At 35.9% G+C, this 21736-nt stretch overlaps 1 protein-coding gene across 5 annotated transcripts; it reads left to right on the top strand.

Annotated features, from left to right (window-relative positions):
• The first annotated feature begins 757 nt into the window (after positions 1 to 757).
• LOC124819955 (uncharacterized) lies at positions 758 to 20428 on the top strand. 5 transcript variants are annotated; one of them, XM_088095929.1, is made up of 21 exons: positions 758 to 1112; positions 1261 to 1359; positions 1439 to 1590; positions 1812 to 1884; positions 1973 to 2095; positions 10620 to 10728; positions 11678 to 11757; positions 11960 to 12041; positions 12817 to 12956; positions 13043 to 13153; positions 13275 to 13391; positions 13502 to 13591; positions 14985 to 15038; positions 15148 to 15222; positions 15322 to 15397; positions 15489 to 15588; positions 15924 to 15993; positions 17309 to 17382; positions 18114 to 18220; positions 19145 to 19396; positions 19867 to 20428. In XM_088095929.1, exons 1-21 carry the CDS (start codon positions 987 to 989, stop codon positions 20136 to 20138), a joined length of 2382 nt encoding a protein of 793 aa, XP_087952055.1. In that variant the 5' UTR covers positions 758 to 986; the 3' UTR covers positions 20139 to 20428. The 5 variants fall into 5 exon arrangements, with proteins under 5 accessions (XP_087952055.1, XP_087952059.1, XP_087952058.1 ...); XM_088095932.1 differs by having other exon boundaries at positions 973 to 1112; positions 1474 to 1590; XM_088095930.1 differs by having other exon boundaries at positions 973 to 1112; positions 1444 to 1590.
• The last annotated feature ends 1308 nt before the right edge of the window (positions 20429 to 21736 follow it).

The raw sequence follows: 21736 nt of genomic DNA, 5'->3' as shown, positions 1-21736 counted from the left end.
TGACATTCAGAGGAATGTACAACATGAATGTTCACCGTGAAAATTTGATCTGTAAAATACTAGTTTTTCAATTTCTAGACTACTGATGCTCTGGGTCTTGATTCTCTTTGCATAATAATGGACCAAACATGTTTAAGTTTTTGGTTTACTTTTGTCCAATTGGGCAAACCCGATTATAAATTTGATCTTGTGGTAATATACGTTTGCATGAAACCTTTCCCGTTTATAAAAACACGTATATAAAATATAAAATGCAAATCACTTCAAGATGCACCAACCTTGCTCTTTTATCATTGGGTGGCATTTGGAATGATCATTGTCTTTCTATTTACCATATGATTTAAATTAAACTTCTTTCACGATCACAAATAAATAACAATAGAGGTCTTTCTTTATTAACGCTTTTTGCCAAGAGAGGTAACTCAAACTTATGTGTCTTGCACATAAAAAATATCCTAAAATTACGAAACATATTTATCTAGCGCACTCCGTAAATAGTGCGAGCCAAATTATTTTTATCTTCATAAAATAAATTACACAAGGTAAAATAAAAAAATTAGACATGCTCAATCAAATGATTAGATGGTATCGTGTCACGGTAACGGTTGTTGTTACTTGTTTTACAAGAATTTATTCTGGTAAATTCATTGGAGAAGAAGAAAAAGGTCATGGAGAGAGAAATAACCCAATTAAATAATTTATCTAGTAAAATAAAAAAATATAAACAACGAAAGTTAACATATGTTTGTTTATGGGAAGATAAGAAATTAGAAAGCACGTAAAGCGAAGGTGGCAGCATTTGCATTTCCCTCTTCAACGATGCTAGTTGCTTCAATTTCTCCTCCTCGTTTTGCATTACATTGAGGAAGAGTGCTATATGTTTCTGATCCTGAAACGGTACGGTAGCAAGAGTTATAGCTATTATAGGTAGTAGCATGCGTGGTTGATCAGTGATCAGATCAGAATTGTGATCGTGGATCGAAGCAATGTTCAAATTCTTGAAAGAGGTGGTGGCTGGATCTGGCACCGGCCTCAAAGATCTTCCATACAATATCGGTGAACCTTATGCTTCTGCTTGGGGTTCGTGGCTTCACTTTCGCGGCACCTCCAAGGTAACTCAATGTCACCTATTTTTCTTATTCCTGAACGAGTAACTCCTAAGTCCAATTATACGTGCATAATGTTTAGGCCAATGTTAGCTTCATTTTGGAGCTATACCTAACTAATTTGGCGTTAATTTGGTTTTGGTTTTGGTTTCAGGATGATGGTTCTCCAGTGTCAATATTTTCTCTGTCTGGGAGCAATGCTCAGGATGGACATTTAGCTGCGGGTCGTAATGGTGTTAAGCGTCTACGCACTGTAAGCTTTGCTTGTATTGTGTTGCTGCGGGGTTTCAAATTTTGGATGATTTTCTCTTTTTGATGGTGCACCGTTTCAGGTTAGGCATCCGAATATTTTATCTTTTCTTCACAGCACAGAGGTTGAAACTGTTGATGCTGGTTCTCCCAAGGTTACAATTTATATGGTGACCGAGCCTGTGATGCCGCTGTCAGACAAGATTAAGGAGCTAGGTCTTGAAGGTACCCAAAGGTATCAATGCAGTTTCTGCTTCATGATGTGCTTCAGTTGCTAAAGCATTGATTGGCAACTTTCATTGCACATGATTTCGAGTGTAACATTAAATTGAAATAATGCAGGATGAAAGCTTTGAATTTGAATTTGATTCTGATTTTGTTATTTTTTATGAATTGGTTTTTGAATAGAGTAAATAGTATCCATTTATAATATTTTACTCCTTATCGTGGTTGTAGGGATGAATATTATGCTTGGGGCCTGCATCAAATAGCAAAGGCTGTGAGCTTCTTAAATAACGATTGTAAGCTCGTGAGTGTTCATGAGCTAATATAAATATGGTTTTTATGCTCTCTGGTTACTGTTTTGTTATTTTGTTGACAAGCTTTGCCTGTTGCAGGTTCATGCTTATGTTTGCTTGGCAAGTGTTGTTGTCACACAAACTTTGGACTGGAAACTCCATGCTTTTGATGTTCTGTCCGAGTTTGATGGGAATAACGAAACTTCCTCTGGGCAAATGCTGGTAATTTAGTGTTTGGAAGTAATAATACCTTCTTTTCTTGTCAACTTTAGAATAGGTTTCTTGGTATGTGGTTGAAAAAGGACACCATGGCCTTACACTTTAGCAGACCCTAGTGTGACATCAAAACAAGCTATAGCCATGTGTTCTCTCTTGAAAGGACTTTTTTTTTTTCCAAGGGGGGGATGGGAAGGACCTTGCTATAATTTGTGAAACCTTTTATCATCTAAAAAAACACTCAAGCGGTGAAGAAACTGTTATGAAGAGAACGATAATAGGGGTAGAAGAGGGAATTCTTAGTGGCACGGAAAGAAACTTGGATGGCCTTGTACATAGGGCAGCAAATTTAGAGCAAAGAGGAAAGAGAATTAGTGCACGTCCCAAGAAAACCAACGTGCACCTACAAGAATATGTTTGCAATATATAAGATGATGGTGTGTAAAGGGTTGTTGGTGGACAAATCTTCTTCCCTTGGAATTCCTTCTGTTTTCTTCTCAGAGGTCCTCTTGTTTATCTTTTGTCTCTGTATTATTGCTGCATGACAATCAAGCTGCTCTTCATATAAGTTTTAATCTTGTCTTTTATGAGAGGACCAAACACATTAAGATTGACTCTCATTTCATTCAAGAGAAGATTATATCTGGAGATATTAAGACTGAGTTTGTCAACTCAAATGATCAGTTAGCAGATATTTCCACTAAGTCTTTATAAAGACTGAGAATTGAATATATTTGTAAAAGCTTGGTACAGACTATTTATATGCACCCGCTTGAGGGGGAATGTTAGATATATTGCATTTTATGTTAATTAGGGAAACATAGTTCCTATGTTACTTATGTTATTTTTACATTTTCATTTGTATTTGGGCTTAGCCATTCTCACTATTATGAATATATTATCTTATGTATATTTTCTACATAAGGGAGATTAATCTTATACCTAGTTTTATTATATTCAACAATTACCAATATCTGGAGAAAATTTAGTACTTGGGACGGCTTGGCTTGCTACACTAGGACCATATATATTTGATTACAGTGCTCTCACTATCAAGTTTTATATGAATGGCCTGCACAATTTCATCAATTAAGAAGAACGCAGCAAAGCTCAGGTATGGAGTTATTTACATTACAGCTGCAACAACCAATTCGTCCTGCAGATCAGTGGTTGGATACTCCTACTACTGTTGAACCTGGAATAGCTTTATTGCTGCAAATTTACATGGATGTTTTTGCTACACCTTCAGGTTTAACACCCCATAACACCCCACACCAACACCCAGCCCCCCACCCCCACCCTTCTACCCCTAGGTCACACGACCAAGCAATTCTCTTGCTGCCTGGGGCTGGACCTGGGAAGGTAAGACCATATAGGTACCCTCACAGCCAAAAACAACAAATTGAAATCATAGCGTCTAACATGTTGAAAGAAGAGATCATAGCACCTAGTACAAGTCCTTTTTCCTCTCCCGTCATCCTAGTTAAAAAAAAGCTGCACTTGGAGATTTTGTACTGATTACAGTTGAATACAAACCTGGAAAGGAAAATGTTGCTGGTGATTCCTTATCCTGATCCTTTTTAATGGCTTGGTCTCAACTCAAATTGGAGATCTTATCTACCCTTAAGGATTTTATTTACCAAAATCAAAATCTTAAGAATACAATTGAGTTGTGCCTGAACAACCAAAGTCCTCATCCTAATTATACAGAGCAGGATGGGTTGCTGTATTGGAAACGAAGACTTTTTATTCCACATAAACATGAATTGGTGAATCAAATTTTGCATTAATTCCATAGTTCTTTATTGGGAGGGCATGCTGGATTTACAAGAACTCTAGCCAGGATTATTGCTCAATTTTACTGGCAGGGAATGCACAATGATATCAGGGAGTTTGTAAAAAATTGTTTAATCTGTCAACAGGCTAAAGCTGTGACTTCTTCACCTGCTGGGTTACTGGAAACCTCTGCCTATTTCAAATCATATATGGGAAGATTTGTCCATGGACTTCATCACAGGTCTTTCTCCTTCACAGGAAACACAATCATTTTGGTGGTAGTAGATCGTTGGTCAAAATCTGCTCATTTTTCTCCTTTAAAGGTTGACTATACCAGTAAGATGGTTGCTGAACTTTTCATGAAATCAGAGATTAAATTACATGGGTTCCCAAAAACTATTGTATCAGATCGAGACAAAGCCTTTACTAGCAATTTTTGGCAACAATTTTCAAGTTAAGTGGCACAAAACTTAACATGAGCACCACCTACCATCCCCAAACAGATGGCCAATCAAAAGCTCTTAATAAAAGTCTTGAAATGTATCTAAGATGTTTCACCTATGATGCTCCCAGGGACTGGGTTAAACTACTTCCTTGGGTGGAGTACTGGTACAATACTGCTTTTCATACTACCACTGGCATGATGCCTTTTAAGGCAGTTTATGGTCAAGATCCTCCCTATTTAACTAAGTACATTCCTGATGCAAAAGACCCTACTACTGTCCAAGAACTGTTGGTTGAGAGAGATCAGATTCTTCTTAAATTGAAAGCTAATCTCCACAAGGCTCAGGAACACATGAAGAAGTACGCGGATAAAACGAGATCAAATCTTGAATTCAAGGTTGGTGACATGGTTTTGGTTAAATTACAGCCATACAGACAAAATTCAGTTGCTTTGAGAAAGAATCAAAAGTTGGGATTAAGATACTTTGGCCCTTTCCCAAGTGGCTTATAAATTATTATTAACCACTACTATTACCATCCATCTAGTATTTCTTGTTTCACAACTCAAATCATGTAAAGGCGACCATAATCAACCTCACACACCACTACCTATCACTCTTTCAGATTCTTCAGGGACAAAAGCAAGTTCAGCGACATCTAGTTCAGTGGGAAGTGTCAAAACCGTGATTGGAGTGGTATTAATTGGCACAGTGTATTTTAGGAAGTCTTTTATTTAAATGTGCTGTATTTCTGTAACTGCTGGGTGTTGCCATTAATAGGCTATTTATGTTTGATTGATCCCGTAATGTTAGGGATTTGTCCAGTAGAATTAGCAGCCCATATTTCCTAAAATATGTTGCTGACTTATGTATACAAATAGAGGTTAACAACCTCATAAGAAATAATAAGAAAGTATTCTATCCTACATTTGAAATGGTATCAGAGCTCCCGATTCTTGGGAGTCTCTGACCGTGTTATTTATTCTGAATCGCAGCCTTTATTGCTGCTTGACCTTTAACCTAAAACTGCACCAGCCTTTATTGCTGTGCCACCGTCAAGCCTTCATTGCTTATCGTGAGTGCACCTAGTCATGGCGGAAGTGGTGAACTTGGAAACTGGGGACAGAATCCAGACGGCTGGAGAACTGCAAAATATCCATTCCGCTTATAGGTTAGATGGAAAAAACTACCTCAAATGGTCTCAAATTATTAGGACCATACTGAAAGGGAAAGGGAAGATCAGTCACCTGACTGGTAATGCACCGGATGAGATGGATCCCAAATTCAAGTCATGGGATGAAGAAGACTCCATGATCATGGCGTGGCTGTGGAATTCAATGTCTCCAGAAATCAGTGATACCTGCATGTTTCTAAAATCAGCAAGGGAAATCTGGGAGGCAGTAGAACAAACTTACTCTAAGGCCAAGGATGCTGCTCAAATTTATGATGTAAAGGTGAAAACCGTGGCTGCCAAACAGGGAGGTAAATCTGTAACGGAATATGCCAATCAACTTAAGTCCCTATGGATGGAATTGGATCACTATCGGGTTATAAAAGCAAAGTGTTCAGAAGACTCAACAATTCTAAAAGAGTTTATTGAACAAGATAGGGTCTATGACTTTTTGGTGGGTTTAAATCCTGAATATGACCAGGTCCGAATTCAAATCTTGGGAAAGGAGAAAGTCCCAGGGCTAAATGAAGTGGTAGCCATTATTCGGAGTGAAGAAAGCAGAAGAGGGCTGATGCTGGAAACCTCAACCACCGAAAGCTCTGCAATGATAGCTGAAGGAGGAACAAGTATGGTTGCCAACCAGAAGAAAAACTGGGGTCCTAGTATGGAGAAGAGACATGAGGAGATTTGGTGTACCCATTGTAACAAGCCACGCCACACAAAGGAAAAGTGCTGGAAATTACATGGAAAGCCCCCAAGCCGAGAATGGGGGCTGAAAGATGGGAGGACCTCAAGCAAAGAATGGGGGCCGAAAGGAGAAGATGGGAAAACCTCAGGCCGAGAATGGGGATGGAAGGGAGGCCCACAGAAAAAAGGAGGAGGGCAAGCATACATTGCTAATGGACAAGGTGCAGAATCTGTCCAGTTGAATCATGAAGAGATAGAACGGGTAAGATCCATCCTCAGTAAATTGGAGAAGCCTACAGGTACGTGCTCCTTGACATATTCTGGTAAGTTTCCATTACAGTTTGGACTTAATGTTTCAGATACACCATTTACACATTACTGGATATTAGACTTTGGAGCCACTGACCATATGACCCCATTACCTAAATACTTCTCCACATATTCCCCATGTCCTAGTAACAAGAAAATTTCCACAGCAGATGGAACCCTCATAACTGCAGCCGGACAAGGAGAAGTCCAAATAAGCCCATCCATAACCTTAAAAAATGTCCTTCATGTCCCTAAATTATCCACCAACCTAATTTCTATACAAAAACTCACTAAAGATCTTGCATGTAATGTTGTTTTTTATAGCAACACTTGTATATTGCAGGACAAGAACTCGGGGAGGACGATTGGACATGCTAGAATGGAATGGCCTATACTACATGGAGGATCCTAATCTGCCTACCAAGAGTCTCATTTCTAAATCCACCATGACCAATAAAGAGAAGGTTCAACTTTATCATTGCCGTTTAGGACATCCGTCATTTCGAGTTGTGAAAGTACTCTTTCCTTCCTTGTTTAAAAATTTAAGTGTGGAGAGTCTTCATTGTGAGGTGTGTGAGTTAGCAAAACATAAACGTGTACCGTTTCCCATGAGCAATAAGATGAGTCCTTTCCCATTTTCTCTTGTTCATACTGATGTATGGGGTCCTGCTTATGTTCCTAATATTTCCGGTGCTAAATGGTTTTTAACATTCATTGATGATTGTACCCGGGTGACTTGGGTTTTTTTATTGAAACAAAAATCTGAAGTTAGCTCTGTGTTTGTCCAGTTTGTCTCTATGATTAAAAATCAATTTGGGGTCAGTATCAAAAGAATGAGGTCTGATAATGCCAAGGACTACTTTAATCTTGTACTAAACTCTTTTTGCCAAAAGGAAGGGATAATCCATGAGTCCTCATGTGTGAACACACCTCAACAGAATGGGATTGCAGAAAGGAAAAATGGTCACCTTTTAGATCAAACTAGAGCTTTACTTTTTCAAAATCATGTTCCTAAAAGATTTTGGGGGGAAGCCCTTCTTACCGCCACTTATCTAATCAATAGACTACCTACTAGAGTTTTAAACTCAAAAAGTCCCATGGAAGTTCTATCCTCATTCTACCCACACCTTGACCCTACAAATAAACTTCAACCTAGAATATTTGGGTGTGTATCCTTTGTACATGTTCATAGTAATGAAAGGGGGAAATTGGATCCTAGAGCTGTCAAATGTGTTTTCTTAGGATACTCTACCACACAAAAAGGGTACAAATGTTTTCAACCCGGTTCAAAACGATTCTATGTGTCCAGAGATGTCACCTTCAATGAACAAGAAAGCTATTTCAAACAGCCTCATCTTCAGGGGGAGAATGTTAGAGAGGAAGATGAGACTCTCATGTTCCCAAACATGACGTTTGGGCCTGAAACTAGGACAAATGGCAGCATTGTTACTAAACCCGGGACTGCTGAACCCGTGAGATCTACACCTGATGGTGGTGGCAAATTTGGAAAGGTATACTCAAGGAGAGAAAAGGCCATTCTAGAATCTAGCAATGTCCAAGAATCCAACCCACCATCACTACATGAGGTAACGCCTTCAAATCCTATAAATTCTGATAATTCTAATGAGTTTGTTTCTGAAAATCTAGAAGCACAGGTGGACCAAACCCTTGATCTACCCATTGCCCTTAGAAAGGGAACTAGAACTTGCACCCAACAGCCACTTTACCCACTATCAAATTTCGTATCCTTTGAAAAATTCTCACCTACCCATAAAACCTTTCTCACTAACCTCAACTCCACACACACACCTTCCTCTGTATCTGAAGCATTGTCTGACAGGAAATGGAAAAATGCCATGGATGTGGAAATGGAGGCGTTAAACAAGAATAGGACCTGGGAACTTGTCACCCTACCTCCTGGAAAAAAACCAGTGGGATGTAAGTGGGTATATGCAATAAAGTATAGGGCTGATGGGACAATTGAACGGTACAAGGCAAGGTTGGTGGCCAAAGGCTTCACTCAAACCTATGGAGTTGATTACTTGGAGACATTTGCCCCAGTTGCTAAGATGAACACGGTCAGAGTATTATTATCACTAGCAGCAAATAATGATTGGGATCTGCAACAGTTTGATGTGAAGAATGCATTTTTACATGGAGACCTTGAAGAAGAAATATACATGGAGTTGCCCACTGGTTACAAGGAACAGGTTGCTGCTGGAACTGTTTGCAAATTAAGAAAAGCTCTATATGGGCTGAAACAATCTCCAAGAGCATGGTTTGGAAGATTTACCAAAGTGATGACAGGTCTAGGCTACAAACAGAGCCAAGGGGATCACACATTATTTATCAAACATTCAGCTTCAGGGGGAGTAACAATTCTATTAGTGTATGTAGATGATATTATAGTGAGTGGGGACGACAAAAGGGAACAACAAGTGTTAAGCGAATGTCTTGCCAAGGAATTTGAAATCAAGACACTAGGAAGGCTTAAATATTTTTTGGGAATCGAAGTGGCTCATTCTAAGAAAGGAATCTTCATATCTCAACAAAAATATATTACAGACTTGCTTAGAGAAACAGGGAAGACAGGCTGTAGACCAGCGAGTACTCCAGTTGATCCAAATATAAAATTGGGAAGTATGGAGGATGATATTGCTGTGGACAGGGAAATGTATCAAAGACTTGTGGGCAGACTTATTTACTTATCGCACACTAGACCAGACATTGCGTTTGCTGTAAGTCTAGTCAGCCAGTTTATGCACCAACCAAAGGAAGCACACCTACAAGCTGCTCTTAGAATTGTCCAGTACTTGAAAGGGACCGCTGGAAGAGGGATTTTGTTCAAACGGAACAAGAGTGTAAGCCTTGAAGCATATACGGATGCAGACTATGCTGGGTCAGTGGTAGATAGGAGATCAACCACAGGATACTGCACCTTCCTTGGTGGAAACTTGGTGACTTGGAAGAGTAAAAAACAGAGTGTAGTGGCTAGATCAAGTGCTGAAGCCGAATTTCGAGCAATGGCCCACGGAATATGTGAACTTTTATGGCTGAAGATTATATTGGAAGACTTGAAGATAAAGTGGGATGAACCTATGAGGTTATATTGTGACAATAAATCTGCAATTAGCATAGCCCATAATCCGGTGCAGCATGATAGAACCAAACATATTGAAGTTGATAGACACTTTATAAAGGAAAAGCTAGACAGTGGCATGATTTGCACCCCATATGTATCTACTCAGAACCAACTTGCAGACATACTCACCAAGGGACTGAATTGCATTAACTTTGAAGGAATTGTCTCCAAGCTGGGAATGGAAAATACCTATTCACCAGCTTGAGGGGGAGTGTCAAAACCGTGATTGGAGTGGTATTAATTGGCACAGTGTATTTTAGGAAGTCTTTTATTTAAATGTGCTGTATTTCTGTAACTGCTGGGTGCTGCCATTAATAGGCTATTTATGTTTGATTGATCCCGTAATGTTAGGGATTTGTCCAGTAGAATTAGCAGCCCATATTTCCTAAAATATGTTGCTGACTTATGTATACAAATAGAGGTTAACAACCTCATAAGAAATAATAAGTATTCTATCCTACATTTGAAAGGAAGGAATGGATGGATCACAGGCAACTGGAAAGATCACGAAGCACTTCAAAAAGCTTTTCCAGATTTCAACCTTGAGAACAAGGTTGATTTCAAAGAGGAAGGAATTGTTATGAAGAGAACGTTAATAGGGGTAGAAGAGGGAATTCATAGTGGCACGGAAAGAAAGTGGATGGCCTTGGACAGAGGGCAACAAATTTAGAGCAGAGAGGAAAGAGAATTAGTGCACGTCCCAAGAAAACCAACGTGTGCCTCAAAGAATACATTTGCAGTATATAACTATTGGATGATAGTGAGTAAAGGGTTGTTGGTGGAAGAATCTTCTTCCCTTGGAATTCCTTCTTTTTCTTCTGAGAGGTTCTCTTGTTTATCTTTTGTCTCTGTATTATTGTTGCGTGGCAGCTCCTCTTATTGTAAGAGTGTCTTTTCTTGTCAATAATACAAATACAGAGCTTATTCACTGTTGATTGAATTTGTTTTAGTTCTTTACATTACAGAAACCTAATATCTATTCCTCCCATGTTTTCCATTCAGCAATATGCATGGCTTGTTGGAACACAGTACAAACCAATGGAACTGGCAAAATCTGACTGGGCTGGAATTAAGAAGTCTCCTCCATGGGCCATTGATTCTTGGGGCATGGGTATGTTATTCTCAGTTATAATGCATTATGATGGCAATTTAAAATATTAAGTGGAATGGAGCCAATTAACATTCTGGCATTGTTATATTTTTCTTGCTTGCTGCATGTCCTCTTACTAGCCTAATCAATATGGTTGTACCATGGGGCGCACAACTTATATTTTGGAACTCGTTTTATCTATAACTGGCCATAAAAAGAAACAAATGAATTTTACTTGTGAAATATTTTAACTTTCTTACTAAAGATATATAAACCGATATTGAACCTCACCAAACATCTTAAGCTTTTGCAAGAGTTGGTCCTTGACATGGTATCAAAGTTTCTATGATTAAATGTTAATGAATTTGATCCTCCACACCTGCTTCTTGTTATTCTAAAAGCTAAATTTCAGCAAGAGAAAGATACAGCCCGTAAACTATTTATGCTTCTGAACCAATGGGCTCATTTGCAAGAAGGTGAACTAGTGATATAAAACCAATCTTGAACCATCACCTAACTGCTTAAGTTTTTGGACAGTTGGTCCTTTATACATTCTTACATAAAGAAGTGGTGCTATAAGTTAAACTTCATGCCCATTTACTGTTGGGGCTTGGTTCTGTTTGTAATTTACTGTTTTGCTAACAATGGATCATAATATAAATTTTTGTTCAGAAGGAAGAACTAGAAATAATACATCTTATGCTTTGCATAATGTTACCCATAGTTACCAATCCACTTCTTTCCAGTCCTAGTATGTAGGAAATCGTATTTATTTTGGAATTTATTGTTTATGTATTTTGTTTAACCTTTTCTCTCATAAATATTCCTTAAGAGTATAGTTATATATCAGAAAAAAAATGTTACCCTTTTGTCCATGCATTAGTAATATTGGTTCAAATTATGTAAACTGCACAGATATTGTTGGTTTACGGAATAGACCTCTCAAAACCAACAAATTCTTATTTTATAGGTTGTCTTATCTATGAGCTATTCTCTGGTTTAAAGTTGGGCAAAACGGAGGAGTTACGCAACACTGTCTTCATTCCTAAGGTTAGCCTGCTTAGGAATTTACTGTTGGTTTGTGTTTACTGTTGGTTAGCCTGCTTAGGAATTTACTGTTGGTTTGTGTTTGTACGTGTTACTAGATATAATGTTTAAGTGAGGCTTTACTCGGTTGGTTACTTTTTTATATCTCATTCTAATGAAATATTCATTCTTCATCTCTGATTGTCTTTTTGTTTTTGGCTTACAGTCTCTGCTTCCAGATTACCAGCGGTTGCTGAGTTCTGCGCCCTCTCGTAGATTAAATACATCAAAGCTTATAGAAAACAGCGGTGAGTGCTTGTTAATATATTTATAATTAGTTTTACAGAAACTTGATTAGCTTAGCATTGTTACAGTTTTACTTCTTTGTTTGAACTTTGTAGAATTGTTTTGCAGTTTGTCTTATATGCTATAGGATACAGTCTAGTCCTCTGTCAGGCAACTTAAAACTGTGCTAGTTATATCTAGGTATTTTACATTTGGGCTGGCTTTAGTGCGCTAGGATAGTCATAGACTGTAGTTTAAAACTGCATGGGAAACATTGGTAATGATTGGAATTCTGACAACACAGACAGTCTTCGCTATAGCTAAAGGGTTTTTGACACGGTTGCTTAGCATTTTTGGAAAGAGGTTCCATGTTTGATTTAATACATTCAACTGTAGTTTTTAGCTTACCAGAATGCAGTTAAAACTGATGTTGTATAACTCTAACTTCCTGAATTGATTGTATACAAGAGAATAGAGAAATTTGATTGTTTTTTCTTGAATAGAGGATTAATCAAGGAGAGGGGGCGTAGAGTATATTACATGGATGCAGAGGTTATGGTTTATATGATAGAGTGTTGTTGGGAGCACATTCTAATGTAAATTGATCTTAGCTTTTTCAGATTTAGGACTTAGGAGGGAATTCTTCTGCTTCATGATCAGGTGAAAACCAGCTAAAATAAAAACAGTTCAACAATCTATACCACATTCTAAATGCTTGTTTTGAACTTCTAGTAGTTATTGTTTTCTGCCCTGATATAAGTCTCTGCAACTTTAAGTTTGTTGGTAATGGATGTGCAGAGTATTTTCAAAATAAGTTAGTAGACACGATTCATTTCATGGAAATTCTTAGTTTGAAAGATAGTGTTGAGAAAGACACTTTCTTCCGCAAGCTTCCAAATTTGTCAGAGCAACTTCCTCAGCAGATTGTGTTGAAAAAGGTCTCTTTACAAGTTCAAATTTTAAACTTTTAATAGGTTCAAAATTTTACCCCAATTGATTAATGGGATAATTTTGGTCTTCGCAGTTGCTTCCTTTATTAGCTTCTGCTCTTGAATATGGTTCAGCCTCTGCCCCTGCTTTGACTGCATTGTTGAAAATGGGTTCTGCACTGTCATCTGAGGAGTTCCGTGTGAAGGTGTATAACAACTTCAATACCCTTATGATACCCCTTTTCTTCGTTCTTTCTTAGTGTTTGATTCTCTCACTAACTAGTACTCATCTCATTCCTTAATTGGATTTCACTATATAATACATAGGTGCTTCCAACCCTTGTTAAGCTTTTTTCATCAAATGATCGAGCTATTCGAGTTGGACTTCTACAACATATAGATCAGTATGGGGAGTCATTATCAGCACAAGTAGTTGATGAGCAGGTATGTTATCAGAATACGATTGTTTAATTTTTTTTTCCGTGGTATAATACATGAAGATTCATGTTATCAATGTGGATGTTTTGATTCTATTGTTGACATTTTATGGTTAGGTTTACCCTCATGTTGCTACTGGGTTCTCTGATACATCCGCTTTTCTGAGGGAACTTACTCTCAAGTCCATGCTAATTCTGGCTCCAAAGGTATGTCTTTTAATATTCATATCAGCTAAATTTCTGTCTTTTCGTTTTACTTTAAAAACGAGAGGTGTTATTGGTGTAATTAGAATTTTAGGCACTCAAAATTTGTTATTACAGTTATATTGCTAGTACCAAATTTTTGGTCTTTGTATGGTATGTTTGGTCTGATTACAGTTTAACACATTTAGCACATGGCTTAAATTAGTTTCAGCGCATGTATATATCATTAGGATTCGATTAAAGTTTATATTGTGATATTACTATTATATCTTGCCTTGTTCAAAAGAGGCGTGGGTTGTGTCAGAGTTTGGGAATTAGCATCACGGAGAAGCTGCTATTGCTATTAGAACTACCAATAAATCTTAATTACACTAATTAGTATTTGAATAAGTACATGTTAGGATACAGGATGATAGGACTTAATGGGTAAGGGGTTAAGGATAGAAAGCAGAGGAATAAAGAGAGCGATAAAGTTTGTTAGAGGGGGAGAGAAAGTGTATAAATAAGCCTTTTTATATTTCTGTGGGAGGTAGCCATTTCTTATGTTGTGTAAACCGGTCTTGAACCTTGTTGAGGGGGATTAGGCTCCCGTTATTATCTTGATATTTTGTTGCAGTAAATACATACAAATCATTTGTTATTTCTTATTTCTGTGTTGTTGTGTGTTTGGGTATTGTGAGAAAGTTAAGTTTCTAACTTGGAAACCTAACAGTACATGTTTTGGAATGACTAATTTTTGGGAAATTATTTGATTGCTTATTTCTTAAGATACATTAAATGTTTTCAAAGAAGTTGAATGATGTTGGGTTTGCATAATTAATTTTGAATGCACATCAATGAAATAAATGGGTTTCTTGTGACTCGCATTTATAATACTGAATTGTCTTTGAATTCTGATTGGAACTTAAAATTGGTTTTTGATATTATATAAAAGAAAAAACTAATTGAGACAGAAAATATTACGCAGAACATAGGATAAAGAACTCTCCTAAACAAAGAACAGAAATAAAAAGTACCAAGAAAAAGAAATTCAATGCAACTAAGTGTACCCAATCCCTCAATATATATGTTAGTGAACCTGTAAAAAGGAAGGAAAGGTTAAGATAGTTAGTATATTAATAAGTTAGTTGAGCATTAGAGATCCTTTGTAAAGGAGAACCCTTGGAGAAGAGAGTGTTGTTCTATATTTTGTTCTATTCAATAAAATCTCTTTTCTTTCTCTTTTCAATTTTTGGTTCCTGACAGAACCTCAATAGAATGCAATGTTTCTGAAAGCTTTGTTCCTTTATCATTACTCGTCCTTTTCTTCTTTTCCATCCCAAATCTTCTTTTCTATTTGATGAATCTTTAGTAGCTAATTTTATTTGTTAAAATGTTATTTGTCTCATAATTGCAGCTGTCACAAAGGACCTTTTCCGGGTCATTATTAAAGCATTTGTCAAGGTTACAGGTACTGCTTCAACCATTAATATGTGGGGAAGGAAAGCTGACTGGGAAAGTGAACAATTTTCCTAGTTTTCCTTTTCTAAAATTTATAAAATCTACGATTTGTTCTGTAGGTCGATGAAGAACCGGCTATACGAACAAATACTACCATCTTGTTGGGAAACATTGCAAACTACTTAAACGAAGGGGTATGATCACATGATGTTTTCTAGTTCAGAAAGTTGCCAAACTTTTATTTATTGTTAGAAAATATTCATCGGTTAATAACTCCTCCGAGTTTTTCTCAGACAAGAAAAAGAGTGTTGATTAATGCATTTACAGTCCGTGCTTTACGTGATACCTTTCCACCTGCTAGAGGAGCAGGTATTAGAGTTACCCCGATCGACCTATTACATTTTTTCTTCAGTTTTGTAACAAAATGTATTTTTTCACCATTTTGAATTTTAATTTACAGGCATTATGGCTTTATGTGCTACCAGTTCCTACTATGACATCACGGAAATTGCAACTCGGATTCTTCCTAATGTTGTTGTGCTCACAATTGATCCTGACAAGTTATATCCTGATGATGCTTTATTTTCTTATATTCACTTGCAATCAGTTTGCTAGTAAATTGATTTCTCAATAACTAATATTTTTTAGTGGGTTAAATCCTTTTTTAAAGAAAAAATTATTGTGTTCCACAGTTGCTTCTTAATTCCTTTTTTTGATGTTTTAAATTTTTTTACGTTAGGCTCTTAAATAATGGATGTTATTTATTTTTTTCCTGTGTGCTAATTTGTATGTTTTGCCAATCCTCATATTCTACATAGAGATCTTTCTTGTCCTTGGAATATTTCACCTTTTTCAAGGCAGTGATTATATGTTTTTCTTGTCATGATTCAAACAGTGATGTGCGATCTAAGGCATTTCAGGCAGTTGATCAATTTTTGCAGATGGCGAAGCAATATTATGAAAAGGTATACAATAAAATTCTTTGACTGTTACCCAGATGCATAATATGGTTCTAAATTTTGGCGTTTAACTTTGAGAAGAAAATAAATTTAAGTTCAGAGTTAATTTTTTAAACCCTAATTCTAATTTAATGTAAATCCATTCCAATATTTTAAATCAGAATACGCTAAATTGGTGGAAAGGAATGAAGTAATACCAGCTTCCATTAATTGGATTGTATAAAATAAGATGGCATGGGTGTTCCATTTCATTTTATCAGATACCCTTATTTTTGCCCCCTTCCAACTCAGGTATGGGATGGAACCAATCCCTTTTTTCATCCCATTATAAAAGTTATCCAAACAATGGAATGGTAATTCTCTTCCATTCCAACTTATTTTATTCTATTCTTCTCACCATTATATATCCAAAAACATATTCTCCCTTAAGGAATAATAGTTATTCTTAACTTCTTATAAATTCAAAATTGAAGTTGTTTTGAATTAATAACTTAAGAATTTAAACGGGAAAGCCTTAGTGCAAAGGTAATATTGTTTCCTTGTGATCTTAAAAGATCACGAGTTTAAATCTTGAAAATGGCCTCTCTCTGCTTAGCTTTGTACATCCACCCTTACTGTATCCAACTAGGTGGGAGCCTTGTGCACTAAATCACTTATTCTTTACTATTTTAATAAATAATTTTTAGATTCTACCTGAATTGTTTATACATATCTCCCTCATAATTATTTTTTTTTTCTTTTAATTTACATTTTTTGGATTTTACCTAAATCTATAAATAGTTGTGCAATGTACAAGATGATACTTTCTAGTTCCTGCTTTACCTAATAATGTTCTTTGTCAAACATTTCTTAGAAGGAAATTTCACTGTTTAAAGAAAGTGTAACTATTCTGTATACTGTACTGGTTATCCCCTTAGGCCTGCTTCTCATCATTTAAACTAATAATATCTAGGATGATTTGCATGGGCCTACAGCTGAACGTTCACACTTATGTATGGACAGTCAGGGTATTCTTTTGCTTATGCACTGCCATCGTCCTGATCGTAGTAATAAGAATATTTGCAACAAAATCAATGCAAGTTAAGGAAATTTTGGGGTGTTTGACAATTATGATCTGTACCAAATAATTTCGAGAATAACCTAATATAAAAAATTACCGCTTAAGTATTTTAGTGTTGCACCAAATTAAAAAGGCTCATGGCAGGTCAGCATTTGGAGTTTTGTAGATGATCCGTTAGTTTCAATAACTGTCTTAGTAGTGGCAGTTTGTTGCCACCTTCAATGGTGAATTTTGATACTGATGTTCATGCTCTTATCTTAGACGAATACAGCTGAGGCTACTGAGGGAACTAGCACGGGGATCTCTTCAATTCCTGAAAATGCTGGTTTACTTGGGTAAGTCAGTTCAAACTTTGTGGCCTGGCTGTTCACATATTAAACAACAGAGAATAAGTAGTGCCAGATTGAGTTTTACGATATTGAGTAATTTAGTTTACACTATTTAATGTGAAGTTTCCCTTCTTTTTGTTTTAAATTAGTCAATTAAAAATGCATGGACTCTTTCTTGTCTACTTATGTAGAATACTAGTAGTAACAATAATAGTTAGAACACACACGCCATTGAGTGAAACACACACGCCTCTCTCTCTCTCTCTCTCTCTCATTGAGTGAAATTCATGTGGGTTTTGCTAAATACGTAGGTTTTTTTTCCTTATTTGGTGTGTTCCATTCCAAAAATAGTGGGACCTACAGGAATTTCAACTAATGGATAGTGTGTGTTGCTATCACGCCTCTTAATATGATGGTATATGTATACCACATAAAAAATTGTCTTTGTTGTTTGGGTTGGGACTTTGGGAGGGTTTGTGTCTAGATTTTTCTAGTTTCAGTATATAAACTCGTTAAATGATGCTATCTTTTGTCATGCCACTGTAGGAAAGTTTCTTAATCAGTTGAAAAAATAAAAATCTGGCGGTAGTTGTCTTGTCTAAACAGTCCTGAGGAGCTCAGCATCCCATTAGGGGTACCTGCTTTTCTAGCTGAGATTCAGTCTTCTTTAATTGCACCTAAGCTGCTGAGCTGTTTCTTTGCATTATGGTTTCTGACTTATTCTCATCATTGTGTAGGTGGGCTATGAGTTCCTTGACTCTGAAGGGTAAACCTTCTGATCATGCTCCAGTGTCTTCTGTGAGTTCTACGGCACTTACTCCAGCATCTGCTAATGCCAGCTCGGGTATGACAGATGATCGGTCTCTTGGCTATTTTAAATATGATTTACTATTGTGTATTCCTCTGAGTATGTGATGAAATCTTCCTCTCCCCCATCCATTTTTGCCTGCTGACCTTCATAAGTCAATAATGTACAAGGGTAGTTTTGAGGAAACAATATAAATTTAGGACAGATTAATCATTATAAACTAAATTAACTACTTTTCTTAATTCTGATAAACAAAGTAATTGAGGCTCATAAATAAGAATGCAGAGAGTAACTTTAAATCTGGTAATGCTTTTGTGACCAACTCGAGTCACTCATAAACTGCTTGAAGAACTTGCTCTCTCTCTCTCTCTCTCTCTCTCTCTCTCTCTCTCTCTCTCTCTCTCTCTCTCTCTCTCTCTCTCTCTCTCTCTCTCTCTCTCTCTCTCTCTCTCTCTCTCTCTCTTTCATATTTGTATAGACTTAGTAGAAAATTGAACAGCAGGTCCTATCATGGGACAAAGTAGGTTAAAATTGTTTTTTTCATATTCATTTTTTTTATCTTCGTTTCTGCTGAACCTCTGACGTTGAAAGACAGGCTTTTTCTTGCGGATGATGGGGTTTAAGTTCATAAAAAATATCTTAACCCGGCACTTTCTTTTTGAAATGGCCTGTCTTAACTTAATGTGCCCAAAAAAATCAAACTCATTAGATGTGGGCATAATTTTATGTTATTATAAATGAAGGAAATAATGAGAAGACTGAGAAACCGCCAGGCAAAGGCATAACTGAAGATCTCATGCATGATGTCCGCTATCCACTATCCACCTTTGAGGAAAATTTGTGCAATCTGCCTCCTTACCTGATCTTTTGACGCTGCAATTTGTTCTGCTTCATTCCGAGTAAATATTTACAATTTAACTCTTGCTTATTTAACTTCTTGTTTGGGTATTCTTGTTATAGATACTCCTCCAGCAGCCCCTCTTCGTGTAAGGTCTGCGCCAGATTTTGCTGAGCAACCTGTCCCTACTTCCCCAACATCAACAGACGGCTGGGGAGAACTGGAGAATGGACTCGACGAGGAGTGTGAAAATGACAAGGATGGGTGGGATGATCTGGAACCACTTGAAGAAATCAAACCAACTCCAGCTCTAGCAAACATTCAAGCAGCTCAAAGGCGGCCGGTTTCGCAACCTGTTTCGCAGACAAAGCTAGGTATTAATTATCCAACTATTAGCAGTTTGATGAGGATTCCTCGTTTACCTGTTTGCTAGTTACTATTTATCCATTCACTTGCATTGAAAAAATGCTTCTATGTCAATGTCAATGATTAATGACAATCCTCATAAAGGGATTGATGCGACTGTATGATTACTGGTTCAGGTCTGCAACTTTTGATTGAATTTAGCGTTCAGTCACCTTTTGACAAGGCATGAACTTTTGTCCTTTGTTGCATGATAGGATTATTAATTTGATAATTGCTACTGAAAAAAATTAAAGGTTTGTTTTGAAGATTATGCTGCCATTTTATTGATCTTTTCATCTGTGCTTTAAACTTGAAAGTTTGACGGTGTCACTACTCCCTTGATACAAAGGAACATTCCCGACCTAATTACTCAAATTCAGCTATTTACTTGGTGAATTTTATGTATTTGTAGTAATTGGAATTTTTGTGTGTAAATTAGCCACGAGTTTGCAATCCAAAAGTACATCAAAGTTGAGAAAGGATGAAGATGATGATTTGTGGGGTTCCATAGCAGCTCCTGCTCCAAAAACATCCAAATCTTTAAATTTGAAATCAACTGTAACTGATGATGATGATCCTTGGGCTGCCATCGCTGCTCCTGCTCCCACTACTAAGGCCAAGCCCTCGTCAACTGGCAGAGGGCGGAGTGCTAAACCTGCTGCTCCAAAGTTAGGTGCTCAGCGGCTAAACCGGACATCGTCCGGCACCTAAACAGAACTTCCTCTTGCCGGTGATCATCATGTTCAAATTCAGTATGCCATCCAGTACATTAATTATTTGTCATTTTAATTCAAGGGGTAAATCTCAGTCGCCGCAATGGTTAAATTATTCCACGTCAACTAGGCTATGGTATTTACTGCAATATTTTGAGGGCATGCTTCTTTTTTTGTTGGGGGGTGGTTGACGATCAATTAACGTAAACATTTTACATGCAATGTAATTACTTTCATAATATTATAGAAAGTTTTCGGTGTAATTATTTAGTTAAACCTGTTCTAATATTTCTGATTTATTTGGTTCTTGTATTGTGGATAATAAATGTCCGGTCATATTTATGACCAATTACAATCATTTGTAAAAGTAAGATTATTCATATCATTTCATTAAAATCGACATGTATAAAATAATCTGGATAAAATTTAATAAAACCATAACATTAATTTTTTTTAAATAAAATATTTAATTATATCTATACAAAAGAAATTCTCATTTCCTGTGTCTATTGGTTTTCAAATTTACGCTTTAAATAACTTTTTAAATTAAAATAGTTATTTTATTAATTTTTCCGATTCTAAATTTAATCATTTGATACAATTTTTTCGATTTAATCATTTTTAATTGTAAAATTACCCATAAAAATAAATAAAAGTATTTTTAATTAAATTATAAAAAATATTTATATTTAATTTCATAATTATAATAATAATAACTTTATTATTTTTTATTATTATATAAAAAACGTGAACACATACATGTGTTTTTCCTATTGATAACTTAAACTAATTAAATTCATTAATGATTTTTGTAATTTAATATATTATAATACGTGATTAATCTGGTTAAGTTAAATTAAGTAATAAGAGCTAAAAGAATTATAACCGACAAATAGATAAAATAATATTGTTATATTCACAGTGTTATATAAGAGGCAGAGATAATTGATACTCATAAAGTCAGAATGAGAAATTAGTTGAAATCGTGATAAAGGTAAAAAAAATCAAATAAAAGATGAAATGACTTAATTCAAAAGATAAAGAAGAAGAAAAATCTTGAAAAGATGTTTTACAAGGTTAAATTATTTCCCAGAATTTATTTGACAATTTTTAATTAAGTATTGAACTATATTTTTTATTGGGTTTTTTAATTTTTAATTCGGTTATTTGGTTTAAAGTTTATTTGAAAAATTATATGTTCTAGAGAGATTTGTGTAAAAACAGATTTGGATGGAACAAATGTGAGATTAAAAATTTGGTGAAAATGCAAATATGGAGAAGTGAAAAATATTGTATTAAAAAGGTAAGAACACTTACCTAATCACAATAATTAATAATTAATTAGGTTTACGTGATTAATTTATTGTTATTAAATAGAGTAATTCAATTAAAAACAAAAAAAGAATATTAGATGGACACTCCTCAATTTTCCTACACCTATTAAATGTTGATAACTTATTTTAAAAGTATATTTTCTAAATTATTTTATATTTTAAAATAAAAATATTATATTAATAGTATTGAATAGGTGTATACTACAAACTAAAATGTCTGTTTTTCATCAATTTTCATGAAATAAATGTGATATTTTTATAA

Source organism: Vigna umbellata, chromosome 8, assembly GCF_029865625.1.
Source record: "Vigna umbellata cultivar VRB3 chromosome 8, Vumbellata_1.0, whole genome shotgun sequence".
Classification (NCBI taxonomy): Eukaryota; Viridiplantae; Streptophyta; class Magnoliopsida; order Fabales; family Fabaceae; genus Vigna; species Vigna umbellata.
The sequence above is the reverse complement of the archived record's forward strand: the minus strand, read 5'-3'. Positions and strand labels throughout refer to the sequence as shown.